The sequence below is a fragment of the Sus scrofa genome, chromosome 2 (genome assembly GCF_000003025.6).
Source record: "Sus scrofa isolate TJ Tabasco breed Duroc chromosome 2, Sscrofa11.1, whole genome shotgun sequence".
NCBI lineage: Eukaryota > Metazoa > Chordata > Mammalia > Artiodactyla > Suidae > Sus > Sus scrofa.
Window position 1 is genome coordinate 88,328,163 of NC_010444.4, and position 22,038 is coordinate 88,350,200.

General features: G+C 37.7%; 1 protein-coding gene across 33 annotated transcripts in view; it reads left to right on the forward strand.

The window, feature by feature from the left end:
* The window catches only part of PAPD4 (poly(A) RNA polymerase D4, non-canonical), a 59,993-nt gene continuing 38,042 nt past the window's right edge, over positions 88-22,038 (forward strand). For 5 of the 33 annotated variants that reach the window (XR_002341762.1, XR_002341770.1, XR_002341766.1 and 2 more), the window contains exons 1-5: positions 140-448; positions 655-723; positions 6,189-6,362; positions 6,574-6,663; positions 9,734-9,971. Coding sequence is in view for 5 of the 33 variants with exons in the window: in XM_003123752.6 (XP_003123800.1) it covers positions 6,226-6,362; positions 6,574-6,663; positions 9,734-9,971 (465 nt within the window). In the remaining 28 variants the exon portion in view is untranslated. Of the gene's footprint in view, positions 449-654; positions 724-6,188; positions 6,363-6,573; positions 6,664-9,733; positions 9,972-22,038 lie in introns of all 33 variants that reach the window. The other 28 variants (XR_002341772.1, XR_002341768.1, XR_002341782.1 and 25 more) reach the window with 15 other exon arrangements.

Below are 22,038 nucleotides of genomic sequence, written 5' to 3' on the forward strand. Positions count from 1 at the left end.
CGCTCGCAGCTGCCCAGCCGCCTATTCTGGCAGCTAGAATCCCGGCATCTGTGCACCTGCGCACTCGAGCAAAGAGTTCCCGGGAGCGAGCGAGCGAGGCGGCTACCGGAAGTATGACCTCTCTCTCCCTGCTCGCTGTTCCCATCCGGGGTCAGGACGGTCTTCCGGGTGTTTCCGAAGGGGCTTTCTACGCCGCTTTTTTCGGCGACTTTTTGGTCTTCCGTATCTTGCCCCCGAGCTCCCACACCCTTGTTGGCCCTGCCTTTTCTTGGGTCGCTTCTCCCCGACCGCCGAGCCCGGAATTTTGATCGCAATCCGGATCCGCAGCCGGGCCTAGCCACCCCACGCGGGCCACTACTGGCTCGGGCGGAAAGCTGGGACCGAGCGCGCCGGGCCGTCGCTGCTCCGGCCGTGAGGCTCCTGGGCGGGCGGTGCCCGTAGAACGCTTGTGAGTTAGGAGGTTTCAAAGAGGAAAGCAACCTTGTAGGCTCGGGTGGGGGGCGGGACGCCGGGAACTTTTTCTGAAACTGTACTGTTTGGCGTGGGAGGTATCCTAGTCGTATGGGCGGTCCCCAGGCTTCTATACTTTCTGAAGAATCTTAGGAACTCATTTACGTTTTTCATTCCTTTTCCTTTCTCGCACCCCGCTCTCAGTCTAGGACCGAACGAAGAAGATTGTCTTGGGACCCTGCATGGTGTTTGAAAGGGTGGTGAGGAACTAAGGTAAATATCTGGGTCAGTCCTTTAAAATTTAAGACTTCATTAAACGGTTGTGAAATTGCCTCAGTTCTTAGTTTTATGGGGAAAATGCACAGGTTAGGACGCCGTCCGATTGTTGTTTAACCCCTTTATTTTTGCCCCGTTCAGCCTTTATAGGTAGGCTCTTCATCTCTCTTTCTAGGCTAGAACAGGAGGAGTTTATGTGTCTCACAAATTCTGGATTATCCCGGATCCCTGCCTTGTTTGAGGTCTCTCAGCTCTTTGTTTAAAATAGCAGTTGTTTATTTTTATTGGTATACTAAAAGAGTGAACACGAAAGAGAAACTAAAAGTCAAGCTAAAGTGGCAACTTAACAAATGTGTGGTATATGGTTTTGTTTGGAAAGATGATTATTGAAGACCAAGTATGTGTGTTTGTAACTACAGCTATTCTTGTAAATCCCCTCATATTGTATGCTTTATTACCACAAGGCTTTTCACATGGCCTTAACAGCCAGAAGGCTCTTAATATGTACTGCTTAATAGCTAGTAATAGTAATATTACTTTGTTTTTGTGAATAGTCTCAATTTTGTCTGATCAGAAAATGCTCCATGTGGAAGAGACCATTTTCATTTAATTAAGAAATGTCCTTTGGAGTCATATGGCTTGATTATTTTTTAACACTTGAATGGAATCTAATTCTTTTTTTTTTTTTTTTTTTGGCCGAGTTAGGGCTTGTGGCAGTTTCCCCAAGCCAGGGATCAAGGGCTCTAATTCTTTTTTTTTTTTTTTTTTTTTTTTTTTTTTTTTTTTTGTCTTTTTGCCATTTCTTGGGCCGCACCCTTGACATAAGGAGTTTCCCAGGCTAGGGGTCGAATCAGAGCTGTAGACACGCCAGAGCCACAGCAACGTGGGATCCGAGCCGCGTCTGCAACCTACACCACAGCTCAGGGCAATGCCAGATCCTTAACCCACTGAGCAAGGCCAGGGATCGAACCTGCAACCTCATGGTTCCTAGTCGGATTTGTTAACCACTGTGCCACGACGGGAACTCCAAGGGCTCTAATTCTTGAAAAAAATATCTTTTTTCCTGTAGGTGATTTGACAGCGGGTCCGATGGATTTAGGAATTAGACTTTTTGCATTTTGGAAATGACTGTAGTGGTTCAAAGAAATCGGACAAAGTGACTGGATAAAGATAAATTGATTTAGCCACTACAGTTCTGATTTTAATACTAGGGCTATTCCACTTTTCAGGGAATCTTTTTTTTTTTTTTTTTTTTTTTTGCAGATTGGGGGTGGGTTGTCATTGTCTGTGGCAGGTGGGAGTTCCTGGGCCAGAGATCTCTCTGCTGCAGTGATGCTACTGATGTTGCATCTGTAACCTGCTGTGCTACAAGGGAAATCCTTTACAGGGAGTTAAAAAAAAATTTTTTTTTGTTATAGTGGATTACAATGTTCTGTCAGCTGCTGCTGTACCAGTGTCCCAGTCATTCATATATAAATATACATATATATATATATACATTCTTTTTCTCACATTATCTTCTGTCTTGTTTCATCACACATGATTGGATAGAGTTCCCTGTCCTATACAACAGGACCTCATTGCTTATCCACTCTAAATGTAATAGTTTACATCTACTAACCCTAAACTCCCAGTCCATCCCACTCCCTTCCCCTTCCCCTTGACGATCACAAGTCTATTCTCGATGTCCATGGGTTTGTTTCCTTTCTGTAGATAGGTTCATTTGTGCTGTATTTTATTTTATTTTTTTGTCTTTTGTCTTTTTTAGGGCCATACCTGCAGCATATGGAGGTTCCCAGGCTAGGGGTCCAATCTGAGCTGCAGTTGCCAGCCTACACCACAGCCACAGCAATGCGGGATCTGAGCCGCATCTGCGACCTACACCACAGCTCAGGGCAATGCCCAGATCCTTAACCCACTGAGCAAGGCCAGGGATCAAACCACCAACCTCATGGTTCCTAGTTGGATTCATTTCTGCTGTGCCACGATGGGAACTCCACGTGCTGTATTTTATATTCCGTATATAAATGATATCAATTGGTATTTGTCTTTCTCTTTATGAATTACGTCACTTAGTATAAGAATCTCCAGTTCTACTGGTGTTGCTGCAAATGGCATTTTGCTTTTTTTTAATTGCTAAATAGTATTCCATTGTGTATATGCACCACATCTTCTTAATCCATTCACCTTAATCCATTTATTGTCCTAAATCTGGATATTTAGGTTGTTTCCAAGTCTTGGCTATTGTGAATAGTACTGTAGTGAACATAGGGGTGCATGTATCTTTTTTTTTTTTCTTTTTGTCTTTTCTAGGGCCGCACCCACGACACATGTAAGTTCCCAGGCTAGGGGTCAAATCGGAGCTATAGCTGCCGGCCTATGCCACAGCCATAGCAACGCCAGATCCGGGTCATGTCTGCATCCTATACCACAGCTCACGGTAACACCGGCTCCTTAATCCACTGGTCAAGGCCAGGGATTGAACTTATAACCTCATGGTTCCTAGTCAGATTCGTTAACCACTGAGCCACCACCGGAACTCCACATGTATCTTTTTGAATGAAAGTTTTGTCCAGAGTGGGATTGCTAGATCATATGGTAGTTCTGTATTTAGTCTTTTAAGAAAACTCCATACTGTTTTCCATAGTGGCTGCATCAGTTTACATTCCCACCAACAGTGTAGGAAGGTTCCCTTTTCTCCACACTCTTAAGCATTTATTGTCTGTAGAATTTTTGATGATGGCCGTTCTGACTGGTTTGAAGTGATACCTCATTTTAGTTTTGATTTGCATTTCTCTAATAATTAGTGATGTTAAGCATGTTTTCATGTGCTTTTTGGCCATTTATCTATCTTTGGAGAATTGTCTATTTAGGTCTTCTTACTATTTTTTTTTTTTTTTTTTTGCTCTTTGGGCCACTCTTGTGGCATATGGAGTTTCCCAGGCTAGGGGTCAAATCAGAGCTGTAGCTGTCGGCCTACACCACAGCCACAGCAACATCAGATCCACGCCATGTCTGTGAATGTGAGATCCACGCCATGTCTGTGAATGTCAGATCCTTAACCCACTGAGTGATGCCAGGGATTGAACCTGCAACCTCATGGTTCCTAGTCGGATTTGTTTATGCTGCGCCATGGGAACTCCTAAATCAGTATTTTCAATGTTCATATTATTAAGAGAACCACATAGGTAACTGATTATATGTCCTTTTTTATATGACCTTTCGAGTGTGTTTTTTCTGTAGTTTCGTAATCTGTGTTTAACTTTGTGCATTTTTCTTATAATTATTTCAGCTCTATTAGCCAAACTTGTCTCTATGGTCATATATATCAGGTAATCTACCAGTTAATTTTTTTCCTCCTTGGATATCTTCTTGAAGCCCTCTGTCTATGTGATTTTTTTAGCTGTTAGCTTCCCTTTATTGTCATCCTGGGGAGTTTAGTTTGTCTCTGCCCTGCATCAGATCTCCCTTTTCCTAGAGCCCATATTTTCTTTTTCTGATAACTTACATGTTTCAAAACGTTTTTAATTTTCCTTTTGCACTGATAGCATAGCTGGGTATAGAATTATAGCTTGAAAGTATTTCCTTCAGAGCCTTAAAGGCATTTACTTCCTTGTCTTATTTCCACTGTTCTTGAGAGGGCCAAAGCCATTTTAACTACCATCCCTTTGTTTATAACATTTTCTTTCTCTAATATTTGTAAGCCTCTTGATAGTCTGAAATTTCACTGTAATATGCTTTTATATATGTGTATGTATATATATACTATTTATTATTTCATTATATAGATTTTAAATTGTGCTTTATACTCCTCGAGTCCTTTCAATTTAAGGATTGGTGTTCTTCAGTCCTGGACATTTTCTTGTTTTATTTACTTGGTAATTTCCTTCTCTGTGTTTTCTCCATTCTTCTTGGGGCTTCTGTTGTCTTGGATGCTGTATCACATCATTTGGTTCTCTTATATTTTCTTCTCCTAATGTTGAGCCTTCTGTCTGTCCCCACCAATTATTTTTCCTTTTTGTTCTTTCCTCAATGTTATCTTTTAGCTTTCTGCTGGATATATATATATATATATATATATATATTTTTTTTTTTTTTTTTTGTCTTTTTGTCTTTTTTAGGGCTGTCCCCACAGCATATGGAGGTTCCCAGGCTAGGGGTCTAATTGGAGCTGTAGCCGCCGGCCTACACCACAACCACAGCAATGCAGTATCTGAGGTGCATCTGCAACCTATACCACAGCTCATGGCAACACTGGATCCTTAACCTGCTGGATATTTCTGCTTTCAGATATGTGATTTCCAAGAACCCCTTCTGCTTTTTAAACTGCACATTCTTATTTTACTTATGCAGTGTTTTTTTCATTAATTATGGAGTTTTTTTTTCCTTAGTTTTCATTTGTTCTAGGTGTAGTTACTGTTAATTCTTAGAGCTTTAAAATTTTTTTTTTAATTTTGAAAAATTTTAATTTCTGGTGATTCACGTATGCCTGTTTTCTAACTAAAAATCTAAATTGGAAGCCTCTGTGTGCATGGATTCAGTAGTAGACTTCATTGTAGGTTGCTAGCAGGCTTAAATTTTTCTTGATGAATGACTTTTACTATGCTATAGGTTCTTGCATTATTGTATTATATGATTTCTTTTTCCATTATTCCATAGTTGAGTTTTCTAGTTGCCCGAATTGGGAGTGTAGGCTGGAGATCCTATTTTCACTTGGTAGCCTTTACTTAATAATGATTTTCAGCTTTTTTCTTAACCTACTCTTTTTACATTTACAGCCTTTAGGTGTCAGTCATTGCAAACAGTAAATATGTAGTCTCCTTCCTGGGGCAGTGAACAATTCTGATTGTTTTATATATAGGTTTTCCCCATTTCTATGGAATAAGCTCTTTTATTTGAATTTTTTTAATAAGTTATTTAGACTTTGAGGGGAATCTCAGAATTTTATAAATAGTTATTAGACGATACAAATGTTTTTCCATGTTTGATCAGATCTGTAGGGTCTCAGTCCTGGGAATCAGGTTGTCATATGTTGGCTTCTACCTTTGAATAAACTAGATTGAGAATACATGTAAGAAATTGTATGATTTCATTAAGTATCTGTATTAGGTGGTCTCTTTTTATTATCAGTGTATAGTGGTGTTAACTTGATTTCTAAAAGATTTCTTGATACTAAGGTAAACTTAGTAGGATGAATTCATCATAAAATTAGAAACTTGCATGAATTTTATTATGCTTTGGATAATATGGTTAATAATAGATTTAAAATTTGTTATTAGAAATTTTTTTGTTATTTAGGGTGTGACTGAGGAGATCTATTTAAACTTCATAAAAAATATAACTTTGCAAATGAAATCCCTAACTTGATAACTAATTGTTTATTAAATAGCAAATTAATAACTTATTTTCAACGACTTCAATGTCTTTAAGCTATAACAAGTTATTTTTTAAAACTATTCCAGGTAGAAGAATACATGTTCACTTTTCGTGAACAAGAGCATGTTCCCAAACTCAATTTTGGGTCGCCCGCCTTTTACTCCAAACCATCAACAACATAATACCTTCTTCACCCTGTCACCAAGTCCTTATTCACACCAGCAGCTTATAGATGCACAGTTCAACTTTCAAAATACAGAGTAAGTATAGTGTTATTTTGGCTTATATCATTTGTAAATTTCATTTTTCTATATGACACAAATCCTTTTTAAGTGAAACATTTGGCATTAGAGAAAATGTGATCATGTCTTATTTTCTTTGGATCGGTGAACTGTTTAGTTTTTCTGAAATTAGTTTTTTGTTTTTAAGGAAAAATGTGTACTATTACTGTTTTTTCTTTGTTTTTGGTAGCTTGTCTAGAGCTGTGTCATTACAGCAGTTGACATATGGAAATGTCAGTCCAATACAGACCTCAGCTTCCCCATTATTTAGAGGGAGGAAGTAAGTATTCCTTACATATTTTAAAGGAAAAAATTGTATTTTGGGGAACTGTTCAACAATGTATCTTGTATTAAAGTTGAATAGACACTGTGCCCTGAATTTTGTTTTCTTGGACTTATGTTACCAGTCCTGAAATAGAATTTTAAAACTTCTAAGTATTTAGACATTTTTAGGGATAACTATCATCATATAACTACTGTTAACTGAGATTTTTAACTAAGTCAGGTGGGTTTGTGTATCTGTTTGCTAGGGCTCCCATAACAAAGTAGAAAAGACTGGGTGGCCTAAACAATAGAAATTTATTTTCTCACAATTCTGGTGGCTAGAAGTCCAAGGTCAAGGTGTTGGCAGGTTTGATTTCCACTGAGGCCTCCCTCTTTAGCGTATAGATGGCTGCCTTCTCTCTGTGTCCTCACATGGTCATCCCTCTGTCTGTGTTTTCTGTGTCCTAATCTGTTCTTCTGAAGACACTAGTTATATATTGGATTAGGGCTTACTCTAATAACCCCATTTTAACTTAATTACTTCTTTAAAGGACCCACGTCCAAATACAGTCACATTTTAAAGTACTAGTGGTTAAGACTTAAACATATGGATTTGAGAGGACATAATTCAGCCTAGAACACCTTCTTTTTAGTAAAGCTTACTATTTGATTTATCTTACACCAGTAAGTTTCTGTGGTAAATATTATAGTAAAATTTCCACATGATATAAAGCTTTCCATAGAAAAGTCAGGAAACAATTTTAACCACTTTGATTGAAAGAAATTGAATTATTACAGTGTGATTATGATAGAACTTTAGGGGTGACTGATAAAATAAGATTTGGCAATATTGCAAGATATTGCTATTTAAAGCCTATATAACATTCCACAACTTTTATGTCAAATTAGAAGTAACACTAGCTAAGAATTACCAATCACTTACATATGTAGTAGGCATTATTCTGAGGTCTTTGCAAATAATGAGTTGACTAAGTTTTGCAACACTTTATCAGGTAAATTCTCTCACCCTTCTTGTGTTGAGGAGAAAGCTGTATGAAGCACACAGAAGTAATGAACTGGTTATTTAGGTAGAAGTAGCATAGCTGGGATTTGAACCCTGGTGGTCCAGATCTAGATCCCATACTTAGAAGCACTATGTTGTGAATTGTTAATCAGAGTTGTCATTGTGGAAAACTGTATATTAATGCTTAAAGTATTGATTTTATTCAAATTTTTATTTTTTTTTAGAAATTGCCATGATAGCCCATTTGTGAAACATCAAGGAAAATAAAGTCCATTAGTTATACATCTTTTCATTTATATTTATTATTATTTTATCTTTTGGGGTGTAGGGAGGGTCACACTCATGGCATATGAAAGTTCCCAGGCTAGGGATCGCATCTGAGCTGCAGATGTGGCCTATTTCACAGTTGTGGCAATGCTGGATCCTTAACCCACTGTGCCGGACCAGGGATGGAACCTGTACCACCACAGAGACAGTGCTGAATCCTTAATCATCTGTGCCACAGCAGGAACTCCTTTATTATTTTTGGCTGCCCTGGCAACATGAAAAGGTTCCTGGACTAGGGATTGAACCTGCCTCACAATAGTGACCTAAGCCACAGCAGTGACAATGCCAGATGCTTTAATTGCTAGGCCACCAAGGAATTCCCTGTATTTTTTTTTTTTTTTTTTTTTTTTCTGTCTTTTTAGGGCCGAACCTGTGGCTCATGGAGGTTCCCAGGTTAGGGGTCAAATCAGAGCTGTAGCTACCAGCCTTTGCCACAGATACAGCAATGGTGGATTCGAGCAGTGTCTGTGACCTACACCACAGCTCATGGGAACGGTGGATCCTTAACCCCCTGAGCAAGGCCATAGATCAGACCCATGTCCTCATGGATACTAGTTGGGCTAACCACTGAGCCATGTTGGAAACCCCAGAACTCCCTGTATTTTTAAAACTAAAATTGACATTCTCCATAGAAGACATTGAGCATATAAAGCTCTAAATTTTGTTTTAAAAGTAACATTAAATACAAACTTAAGTTTTTGGCACTATATAACCTTTATGTTTGAGTAGGAGGAGTTCCAGTTATTTTGTGGGTCAAGGAGAGAAGAATTGATGTAATCCCAAGAGAAAATACAACCTTCAAGTGGCCATGACCCATAAAATTTTGGAGTTTAAAATGAGTTGGATAATTTCATGTGGCATAAACAACTTAATGTATCAATGAAATAAATACCCTATTTCCCAACAAATAATTCCTTTTAAAGTATTTTCCCCTTTTTATTTTGAAAAATTTTAAGCCTCCTCCAAAATTTGAAGAATAGTAGAATGAACACATATTTGGTTTTCCTGGATTTTTCAAAGTTCTGCTAGATTTGTTTTATTCGCCTCTTTCCTTTCCTACCTCTACTTTTTTCTGAAACGTATGAAAGATTGTTGGCATCATTTCACTTTACCCCAAAGCACATCAGTACATTCCTCCTAAGAATAAAGATAATCTCTTTGTATAAGCAAAAATAACATCAGTCATGCCCAAGAAATTTAGCATTAATACAATGCTGTTATCTGAAATACGATTCAGTCTCAAATTTCTTTAGTTGTACGGTGTCTTTGAAGCTTTTTAAGAAAGTTACTATCTCTTAATTTGGTCTTACTGATTAACCAGAACATAAGTGGATTCAAAGAGCCCTTTCTTATATGTGGCATTCAGTTCACTTAATGATATCCTCCTTATGTTACAGTTTAGATCTTTTATTGTTAACAATTTTATAAAAGTTTTCTTGTCAAGTTTTCAGTGCTGATATGAAATATTGTGTTACTAGTTCAAATGCAGGAGACTAGCTAATATATATATGTGGTTTGTTGTTTTTAACAGTACACATTATTACATATTTTTCCAAAGTGTTTTCTAAGACATCTCTTGTGCTGCAAAAGTATTTTAAGATTCATTTAGCGATAATCATGTGGCCTTGCTGAAAAAGTCAGTATTGTCATCTGTTATTTTTATATTTTAAATAGTCTTTTATTTGTTACCAGAAAGTTATATTTTTAATCACTAAGGTATATTGCTTGTTTTCAGGAGATTAAGCGATGAAAAGAATCTTCCTCTTGATGGTAAACGGCAGCGTTTCCATTCACCCCACCAAGAGCCAACTATAGTTAACCACATAGTGCCTTTATCAGGTGAAAGAAGATACTCAATGCCACCATTGTTTCATACACACTATGTACCAGACACAGTCAGATGTGTTCCACATTTTCGAGAAATACCATTTATAGAACCTAGAGAAATCACACTGCCTGAGGCCAAAGATAAGGTAATTATAATCTAGATTTTAGTTTTTATCTTTTGGGAAGTTAATATAGCATATTAAAATGGTCAGAAATACCTAATTTCTTAGGTTAAGTGGAACATGACCTTTTTTTTTTTTGCACTGTGTAAAGTACTGTTCAACACACTTTTCTCTCTAAGTTTGATTCTTTGATTTTTGTGAGTAGTTCTTTTGTGGAAACGTAGCATTCTTATCAGAATATCAGGTTTTCTCTGATTCATAAAAATCTGGGATTAGAGCCTAAAACATATTTCTTAGTTTAGAGAATTCTGTTGTTGTGTAGATTTATTACAGACAAATAAGTTTTCACATAGATTTTGTATATAAAAGCGTCTATTTTTGGGATATTTGTGTTTATTATGAGGCTTTTTTTTTTTGGCTTTTCAGGGCCACACCCATGGCATACCCGAAGTTCCCAGGCTAGGGTTCATATTGGAGCTACAGGTGCCGGCCTACCCCACAGCCACAGCAACATGGGCCAGGGATCAAACCCTCATCCTCGTGGATCCTAGGAGGATTCGTTTCTGCTGCGCCACAGTGGGAACTCCCTATTATGAGGTTTTTAATGTCAAAAATAGAGAATCTAGAAGTCAGTGAGAAAGTAATACTTTCAAAGTGATTTGATCAAGAAAAATATATCAGAAACATTGCTTATAAAAAATTTCAAGTAAATGAAATGAAGCTATTTAAATAATAATTCTCAGAAAATGCTCTTATTAGCACTGGAGAACAATTACGTTATTTAACACTAGTATCAGAAGCATATCACTTCTTCTGCCCTGTCTTTAGTGAAACCTAGAAAAAAAATTCTGGGTAACTTAGAAGAGTGTATGATGTAAATATCTGCATTCTCTTGAATTGTCTGTGGCTTATATTGGTTGTTTTTGCATTTTCAAATCTGCTTTACTCTTGAGAGGTATGACATTTGTAGGCTAAGGAGAATGAGCTGAAGAGAGTATATTGACTTTGTTTTACTCATCTTAGGGGTCCTAGCAGCCAGCATAGGTCTGCAACATAGTGAGTGTATATGAAATATTGGGTCAGAAAGGAGCATTTGCTTCATTCCTTAGTTGTGCTGCTTTTTGTTCTGCTATTGTTCCTTTTTTCTTTAATTGAGGTGTATTATATCATGAAATCCACTCTTAAAAAATTCGCTCTTATGAAGTGTATGATTTAGTGGCTTTTATTATATCCACAAGGTTGTGCAGCCATTACTGCTAATCCCAGTACATTTTCATCAACCCCCAAAGACATCTTGTATCCAATAGCAGTTGCTTTCTCATCTCTCCCCCGACACCTCCAGTCTCGGGCAACCACTAATTGATTTTTTTATCACTATGGATTTGCGTGTTCTGAACATTTCATATAAATGGAATCATACACCATATGGGTCTTGGTTCTTTCACGTAGCATGTTTTCAGCATTCATCCATGTCATAGCATTTCTCAGTTCTTTATTCCTTTTTATAGCTGAGTAATACCCCATTGCCATATTTTATTTATGCATTCTTCAGTTGATGGATTTTTGGGCTGTTTCCACTTTTGACTGTTCTGAATAATGATGTTGTGAATATCTGTGTACAGGTTTTTGTACATGTTTTCATTTCTCTTGAGTCTTTAACCAAGGATAAAATTACTAAGTTACGTGGTAGGTCTGTATATAACTTTCTGAGGAATTGCCTCATCATTTCTTTCTAAAGTGGCTACATTATTTTATATTTGTACTAGCAGTGGATGAGTGTTCCAATTTTTCCACATCCTTGCCAACATATGTTATTGTTTGTCTTTCTGATTATAGCCATCCTAGTTGTTGTGATCTCATTGTGATTTTGGTTTGCATTTCCCTAATGACTAATGATGTTGATCATCTTTTCATTGTGTGTTGGCCATTTGTGTTTGCAGAACTGTCTGTTCAGATCCTTTGCCCATTTTTCAATTGGGCTTTTTTTTTTTTAATTGTTGAGTTATAAGAGTTCTCTATATGTTTTGAATATTGTACTTTTATCAGATGTTTAATTTGCAAATTATTCTTCCATTCTGTGGCTTATCTTTTTACTTTCTTGATGGTGTTCTTTGAAGAAGTCCAATTTATTTGTTTTTCTTTGGTTGCTTGAGCTTTTGGTGTCATATCTAAGAAAGCTTTGCTTAATCCAGGGTCACGGAGTTCCTGTCGTGGCGCAGTGGTAAACGAATCTGACTAGGAACCATGAGGTTGCAGGTTCGATCCCTGCCCTTGCTCAGTGGGTTAAGGATCTGGTGTTGCCATGAGCTGTGGTGAGGGTTGCAGACGTGGCTCGGATCCTGCGTTGTTGTGGCTGTGGCGTAGGCCGGTGGCTACAGCTCCAATTGGACCCCTAGCCTAGGAACCTCCATATGCCTCGGCAGCAGCCCAAGAAATGGCAAAAAGACCAAAAAAAAAAAAAAAAAAAAAAAATCCAGGGTCACAAAAGTTAATGCCTTTATATTATTTCAAGAGTTTTATGGTGTTAGCTTTAGGTCTTTGATCCATTTTGAGTTAATTTTTATATATAATGTGAAGTAGGGATTTAAGTTCATTTCTTGCTCTTGGTCTAGTTGTCCCAGCACTATTTATGAAAAAAAGCTCTTATTTTTTTCTTATTATGAAGTAGGAAAAGCATTCAGGCAATACCAGTGTGAGGGAGGAAAAAGCAAAGTAAAAATGTAAAAAGACTAAGTTGGGATGTTTTGGTACCCTCCTGCCCCCCACAATTCTTTGTCTTGTCTTTGCTTTCTCATTTTAAGGAAACTCTCATAATGCTATATTGTGAAAGCCTGCGGTGTAAATCAAATCAGATCAATTCTTTGAATGAGGATATAATAATCTTTTACTGTATGTGGATTTTTGATATATGTATGCGGTAGACCCCCCTTTTTTTTTGTCTTTTTAGGGCCGCACTCGCGGCATATGGAGGTTTCTAGGCTAGGAGTCGAATTGGAGCTGTAGCTGCTGGTCTACACCACAGCCATAGCAACACCAGATCCGAGGCACATTTGTGACCTACACCACAGCTCACTGCAGCGCTGGATCCTTAACCCACTGAATGAGGCCAGGGCTTGAACCTATGTCCTCATGGATACTAGTCAGATTCATTTCTGCTGAGCCACAACAGGAACTCTGAAGGTAGGCCTATTTTTTATGGAATATATTATTCATGAGTCTTAAGGCTCTCTTTTTGCGTGTATTTATATGTTTATAATAAACTATTAGAACTAACTACTAGTTCTGCATATGGATTAGGTATATATTGAGTCTCAGTAAATTTAATAACAACACTAGTAAGTATAAGTCATCTGATATTGTTGCGTATCAATAAGTTGTTCTTTAATAATTAGTAGCATAGAAAAAGATTCTCTTAAATCCTATGTTTTTGGCGTAAGCACTTATCTCAAGGGATAAAGATAAGATTTTGTTCTTAAACTAATTTCTTTGAGTGCTGCTCTCTTTTTGCCTAGTTGTGGGAGAAAGAAGGCAAGTAGTTCTATGTTCATTTTTCAAGTGAATACTTTTTAAAGAAAACTAACATTTACTGATTTCTCTTATAGACATTCTACATATATTATGTCATTAGTCTTTTCAACAATCCCATGATATGGATATTATCTTAATTTTACTGAGGCTCAGAAAGCTAAATAACTTGCTGAAGCTAGTAAGTGACACAACCAAGATTTGACCCTCATCTCTAATAATATAAAGAGGAGAAACTTAAGATGCTTAAAGTCAAGGGTAGGGCTATGACATTCTTAGAACTGACTGTAATATCAGGTAATCTATGACAGTAGTAGCTAATATTTACTGAGTCTTTCTTTGCCAGAGTGCACTCAGCAGTTTGTATGGTTTACTTCTGTTTCTCTGCTGCATTGTAAAATGAGTAGGAGGTTCATTGAGAAATAAAAGTGGAACAGTAGTTTGAGGCCTTGAATGTACGGTAGAATGCCATTGAGGATTTTTGAGTAGAGGACTAGCACAATTCGATTTGCATTTTCGGGAAGATAGTTCTTGCAGTGTAGTGGAGTTTGGTTTGGAATAAAGAGGGCCTGGAAGATAAATGATTTACCTTGAAGGCTATTAATTATTAAATTCCTTCAGATGAGAGGTGCTGAAGCTTTCAGTTATGGTGAATGGTGGTGGAAAAGATGTGAGAGACTATTCATAAGAAAAATTGATAGAGGTGCGGAATGATTGGATAAGGAGGGGATGGGAAGAGAGGTATATCGGTGACTTTAATGATTTGATTCTGGACTGTTAACTGCGATGAGGAACCCAGGTTTTGGGTGTATAAGCTGATTGAGGAACTAGTCAAGAGTTATCTGGAACTGTGGGGAACTCTGCTATAATGTTTGTGCTCTTGAAAGACGCCATGTTCTGCAGATTGCATATGTTCTGCAAATTGCATACGAAGAATGTAGGGCTATGGGAAGACAGGGCTGGAGCACGCTACGCAAAACCAAAACAATTTTGTAACCAGAACACTATCAAGAATAATAATTGATACCTTAAGAAAGGACTCGGACAGACCAGGTAGGTAGCTTAGCATAGTTGGATGATGCTGCAGGGGGTATTTAAAAATACACAAAACAGGGTTAAAGATAAGCTGGCTTGTGGAGAGCCCTCAGCTCAGTCAGTGAGGCTGCTGTTCAGGTAGACTGAGAAGGAAGTAAAGTAGCAGAGAGCGGTGTGAGGCTGGGGGTCTGCTTATTGAGTGGGAACTCTGGATGCCAGAGCTTACTTTTAGTTGTCTTAGACCTAAAAGGACTCCTGCCTGTGAGCAGCCAAGCTGAGGGTTTGTTTTCTTTCTTGTTAAGGTTATATATAATTCCACAATTTCAGCTCTGCATACAAATCAACCCAGCTAGTACATTAAATTGATACTGTTCTTCTATTTACCAATCGTCTGTAAGCTAATTGGTATTGTAGAAAAATATGTTTTAGCTGAACTGGTCGTATATATTTCAGAAGCACGGCTGTGGCCAAAGGTATGAATCCTGAAGTCACCTGCAATAAAAGTGACAATTGAAATTCCTGAAGTAGATTAGATTCTGCCTTTTTTTAGTATTCAACAAATATTTTTGAGTGCTAGCTGTATGCTGCAGTGTCATGCTACAACATTTTGCTAAATATACTTGGTCTTTTTGCCATGTACAGATAGTAGAATGAGAGGGAGAGCCATTAAAAATAATCATGCAAATTACAATTTTATATACATATTTATAAGTGCTATAAAGGAAAATTTATTTATTTATTTGGTCTAGAGGAGGTAATGTTTAAGTTAAAATAGTGTAAGTAGGAGCTAACTAGTGAAAGAGTGGTGAGGATAGGGAGTTCCCTTCGTGGCTCAACAGTTAATGAACCCGACTAGGATCCATGAGGACATGGGTTCAATCCCTGGCCTCGCTCAGTGGGCTAAGGATCCAGCGTTGCCGTGAGCTGTGGTGTAGGTCACAGACAAGGCTTGTATCCTGCATGGCTGTGGCTGTGGCCGGCAGTTGTAGCTCTGATTCAACCCCTAGCCTGGGAACCTCCATATGCTGCAGGTGTGGCCTCAAAAAGCTTTAAAAAAAAAAAAAAAAAAAAAAAAGGAGTGGTGGGGCTAGAGAGAATGCTTTAGAGAGAAGGAACAGCATGGTTGAAGGTAAAAAGGAGCATGGAGTACGCAAAGAACTGAAAGGAAAGGGTGGCTAGAGGTGGGTTGATTAGGGAGAGAATGGCTGAAGTGTGGCACACGGGCAAATCGTGCAAGGACTTGTCATTTACTGAAGAACATTGGAAAGCTTTTTTTTTTAAGCAGGAAGAAGACAAGTTAAACTACTCTGGCTTCATTTTAAGCAGTTGAACAGGTGTGGATGTAGGGAACTTGTATGGTAGGTGAAAGGTAATGGTGCCTTGAATTAGGAGGTGCTGTAGTTAAGATGAAGAGAAATTGATGGGTTTCTTCTGTGTTGGGGGATGTGAAATTGATAAGATTTGATGAGGAACTATATTAGGTCATCTAAACCTCTGCACCATTGACATTTTAGACCAACTTTCTTTGGTATGGAGGGGTTGTCTTCTGCATCTTAGAATGTCTAGCCGAATTCCTGGCTTCAGCTCACTAGATGCCACTAATATCTGGTTGTGACAACTGAAAATATCTACAGATGTTGCCACATGTGCCCTGGGGGGCAGAATTGCCTCCAGTTGAGAATCCCTGGATGAGGTAGAGAAGACGATATTGAGGATTACTTCCAAGTTTCTGGCTTCTGTAACTAGATGCATGGCGGTATCGTTCACTGAGACAGAACAAAATGCAAGAGGAGCAAGATTGATGAGTATTTATGTTTGATAGGAATTGGAGGGTGACCAGGAATCTGATGAGTTCTGTCAACATGTTATTATAAATGTGCATTTGAAACATCAAATTAGATATTTAGGGTTGATAGTTTATATAGATCTGGGGTTCAGAATAGAGGTATTGACTGGAAGTGTACATTCAGTGAACATTGGCATGTAGGTGATAATTAAAGCCAAGAATATCTGTGTGATTGTCCAGGGAGAAAGGAGAGCCTAGATCCAAGACTGATTGAAATAGGTTGAGGAAAGGGTGGGAAAACAGAAATGAAAACTAAGCGTGTTTACAACTGGGGAAGTTTGGTTTTGAAGAGGAAGAGCCAAAGACAGGAAATTAGAAAAAGGAGTTTTTTTGTTTTTGAGGTTGAAGAAACATTAACCACTTGTAAGTGTTTATGGGAAAGCTTCAGTAGAGAGTGGAGATTGACTTGCTCTAGAGAGAAAAGTACAATCATGAATAAAATTCCTTAAGAAGGTAGAAAGGGCATGGGTCCTGCCTGTAGGTAGAGTGATTGATTGGCTTTCAGTAGCACAAAAGCTTTTTGGTTTCTTTTTCCTTTTTTTTTTTTTGCTTTTCAGGGCCAAACCCACGGCATATGGAAGTTCCCAGGCTAAGGATTGAACTGGAGCTGGAGCTGCCAGCCTACACTACAGCCACAGCAGTGCGGGATCGGTGTGGAGTTTGCAACCTACACCACAGCTCACGACAATGCTGGATCCTTAACCTACTGAACAAAGCCAGGGATTGAACCTGCAACCTCATGGTTCCTAGTCAGATTCATTTCCACTGCGCCACAACAGGAACTCCTCTCTTTTTCAGGTTGCTCTTTTAGCAAACAGAAGTGTCAACAGAGATACTTATCTAAATTTTAACTTTTACTTCATTCTAGCTTTTAGGTGAATATATGTTGGCCTGGACCAAAAAGAGGCTGTGGAGGAATCAGTTATTTGAGCTCCTCAATTCCATCTATTATAACTTATTTTGGAAATTCTTGTTATTTTGAAGATACTATATGAATTGAAATAATTGATTTTTAATTTTGAGTTGATAAGAGGGTAGGCTGAGGTTTTCTTGATATGAATTGTAAAGGTGAAAGATGGTTATGAATTGTTCAAGATCTCTTGTGTAATTTTTAATTTCGGAAAGGAGCAAATTTTATCAAATCTCTTGCCACCCTAGGAAGAACAGTTTGAGGACATTTATCATACAGATTTCTCAGAGGCTCTATTTTTGAAAATTTCAATATTCTGCATTATTTAGGAACAAAGAACAAATTGAAAAAGGGAATGAAATACTTGTAAATTATTGGCTCATTAAATTTCATGTAGTTAAAATGTGTATATGCTCATATCTCCCATCATTTTTTTTTCCAGCTTTACAGAGATATCAGTGGCAAATAAAAATTGTCTATATTTAAGATACACAACGTGATGTTTTGATATATGTGTACGTTGTGAAATGATTACCATAATCAACATAATTAACATTCACCACCTCACATATTTTTTTGTGTGTGATGAGAAACTGAGATATACTCTCAGAAAATTTCAAGCATACAGTACAGGAGTTCCTGCTGTAGCACAGCGGGGACTGGGCGGCTTTCTCTGCAGTGGCAGAACACAGGTTCCATCCCTGGTCTGGAACAATGGGTTAAATGATCTACTGTGGATGCTGCTGCGACATGGGTCGCAACTGTGACTCGGATCTGATCCCTGGCCCAGAAACTCCCCGAGGCCAAAAAAGAAAAAAAATATCTATTCTTATTAACTGTAGTCACAATATTCTACATTATGCCTCCAGAACTTATTCATCTTACAGCTGAAAATTTGACCAACATTTCCCCATTTCACTCATTCTACTCCCCAGCTCCTAATAACTACTATTCCACTCTCTGCCACTATGAATTTAACTTTTTTAGATTCCACATGTGAGATCATGTAGTATTTGTCTTTCTTTGTCTGGCTTATTTCATTTAGCTCTGTGTCTTCCAGGTGGTTTTGCCAGGTGGTTGCAAATGGCAGTTTCCTTCTTTTTATTTATTATTACTTTTAATGATTTTTATTTTTTCCATCATAGCTGATTTACAGTGTTCTGTCAATTTTCTACTGTACAGCAAGGTGACCCAGTCTCTCTCTCTCTCACACACACACACATTCTTTTTTTCTCACATTATCATGCTACATCATAGGTGGCTAGATATAGTTCCTAGTGATACACAGTAGGATCTCATTGCTTATCCATTCCAAAGGCGGAGTTTCCTTCTTTTTAAAGGCCAAATATTCCATTGTGTATGTGTATACACAAACACACACAAACACCACATTTTCTACATCCATTCATCCATCAGTGGACACTTAAGTTTTTTCTATCTTCTTGGCTACTGTGAATAATGCTGCAGTGAACATGACAGTGCAGATTCCTTGTTAAGATAGAGATTTTTTTCTTTCCTTTGGATATACCCATAAGAGGGATCGCTAGAACATATGGTAGGTCTATTTTTAATTTTTTGAGAAATTTCCATGCTGTTTCCCAGTATGGTTGTACCAATTAACATTCCTGCCAGCAGTGTATAAGGGTTCCCTTTTCTTCACATCCTTGTCAACACTTGTGACTTTTTGGTAATTGCCATCTTAACAAGTGTGAGGTGGTATCTCATTGTGTTTTTTGGGGGGTGGTGGGGTGGGGAGGTGCCTGTGGCATGTGGAAGTTCCTGGGCCAGGGATCGAACCCTTTCTATAGCAGCAAACCTATCCCCTGCAGTGACTGCTGGATCCTTAACCTGCTGTGCCACAAGGGAACTTCCTCATTGCAGTTTTGATTTGCATTTTCCTGATGCTTAGTAATGCTGAACATCTTTTCATGTACCTATTGGCAATTTGTATGTCTTTGGAAAAATACCTCTTTAGATCCCTTTTCCATTTTTGAACTGGGTCATTTGTATTTTTGCTGTTGAGTTGTATGAGCTTCTTATATATTTTGGATATTAACTCCTTTTCAGATATATGGTTTGCAAATATTTTCTCCCATTCCGAATGTTGCTTTTTCATTTTTTTTCCTGTACAGAAACTTTTTTTGATTTAATTAATGTAGTTACGCTTGTTGATTTTTGCCTCTGTTGCCTGTGAGTTTTAGTGTCTACTCTAAAAAAAAAAAAAAAAAATCTTTTGAGACCAAGGTAATGGCACTTTCCCCCTTTATATTTTCTTATAGGAGTTTTACAGTTGCAAGTCTTAAAATTAAGTCTTTAATCCATTTTGAATTGACTTTTGTTTAGAGTATGAGGTAAGGGTCCAATTTAATCCTTTTACATGAATGTAACATATCCAGTTTTCCCAACACTATTGAAGACTATCCTTTTTTCTATTGTATTTTCTTGGTACCTTTTAGTTAACTACAAATGCGTAGGTTTTTTCCTGGGTTCTCTATTATGTTTATTGGTCTGTGTGTCCATTTTTATGCCAGTACCATACTATTTTGATTACTATAGCTTTGTGTTTTTTGGGTTTTTTTTGGTCTTTTCTAGGGCCACACCCACGGCATGTGGAGGTTCCCAGGCTAGGGTTGAATCGGAGCTGTTGCCCCTGCCTATGCCACAGCCACAGTAACTCCAGATCCGAGCCTCGTCTGCAACCTACACTACAGCTCATGGCAACGCCGGATCCTTATCCCACTGAGCAAGGGCAGGATCGAACCTGCAACCTCATGGTTCCTAGTTGGATTCGTTAACCACTGAGCCATGACGGCAACTCCTGATTACCATAGCTTTGTAATAGAATTTGAAATCAGAAAGTGTCATGCCTCCAGATTTGTTGCTCTTGCTCAAGATTGTAGCTATGTTGAGTCATTGGTGGTTCCATATAAATTTTAGGATTATTTTTTCTTATGTGAGAAATTTCAGTGAAATTTTGATAGAGATTACATTGAATCTGTAGATTGCTTTGGGTACTGTGGACAGTTTAGCAGTTTTAATTCTCATCCATGAATAGGATATCTCTCCATTTATTGGTAGTCTTTGATTTCTTTCATCAATGTTTTATAGTTTTCATTGTACACATCTTTTACCTCCTGGGTTAAATTTATTCTTAGAGCTCTATCTTGGTAATATATGTGTCTGTCAAAAGTTTTAAAGCCACTGAGATATAAATTCATGTAGAAAATTTAGACCAGGACTCAGCCCAAGAGATCCTCAAGTGAAAACTTGTTTTGCTTGTTTTTTTCCTGCCCTCCTTTTTTAAGGCAATTCTTTCTAGGCTAAGTTCAAGTAATATTATGTGCCTAAAAGTAGTCAAGCTTCAGGGAAGAAAAAATCATTAATTCAAACTGATGTAATCAGTGTACCAATTTATAAATTAAGAAGCCTCTACTTTGTTGCCACACACAAAAACATAGTAGTCTAACATGCTAATAAGGAGTGGTTTGTTTTCAGCATGACATTTTCCTGATTCTATTTTATTTCATGTAAGAGAAAGGGTATTTAGCATCAAGAATGAATTTAAACTTTTATTCCATATCTAGCTTTATTTTACTCAGTAATTGGCACCAGCTTTTCTAGTTTCATGTGTAACAAAGATTGTGGCAGTGAGAAAGCCTGAGAAATTACCAGTTTTGTTGAAGTGTTTGTGAACTGATGACCTGTTTTCTTTGCCATATTTAATTTTATTTCTCTTGCCTTGAAAGCTCATGGCTAATTTGTGTTTGTAGATGGTACTTAATATTTAGCTGAAACTCTGTTACCTTTTTTCAGGTATTGTAGTAAATGATCTGGTCTTGGTACTCCCAGCTGAAAGATTTTTTCACTTTCTTTTACATGTGGACCCAGCTAAAAGGGACAAATGGAGACTCTACTGAGAATACATGCAAAAGTTATACCTTAACTTCATTTACTGATACATTTAAAAACTGCTGAATCTAAATCCATACTCAACTTCCGAATCTAAATCCATCCATGGTGGCTTGTGTTTATCTCACGCGATGATAACTTTATTGGTAATTTGGTTTGAGCCTGAGTTTAAGTATAGGTTATAATACTTTTTAGGAAAAATGATCACTGATATTTGGAAGAAATTTTTTAATATTTTAAGCTATATTAGGTAAATCGTTTTTAAGGTTTTGAACAGATATAATTTTTACATAGTGAGAAATTGCTATCTTCTACAATTAATTTTAAATTAAAGTAATATATTTTGGAGCTCCTGTCATGGCTCAGCAGAAAGGAATCTGACTTAGTATCCATGAGGATGCAGATTCGATCCCTGGCCTAACTCAGTGGGTTAAGGATGTAGTGTTGCTATGAGCTCTGGTGTAGGTCGCAGACGTAGCTCCCATCCGGAGTTGCTGTGGTTCTGGCATAGGCTGGCGGCTACAGTGCAGATTAGGCCGCTAGCCTGGGAACCTCCATATGCTGCGGGTGCAGCCCTAAAAAGACCAAAAAAAAAAAAAAAAAAAACTATCGGATCTCCATTATAGTAGTATTTGAGAGAGAAATCTTACCATGAATGTAGCAAAGGAAGAGGAGAAAGTATATGGAATTTCATATTTACTGTGTAATCTTAAATTTTTTCGTATGTCAATGTTTATACATGAACATGGTCATTCAGATGAAAGAACTTTTTAAGTATGATAAAATTTCACTTGAGCGTTGCTGTAAAAAAATCAATGTCTTTTTGTTATTCAGCAGATGTTTAGTGTTACCCTGACTTCCAGTAG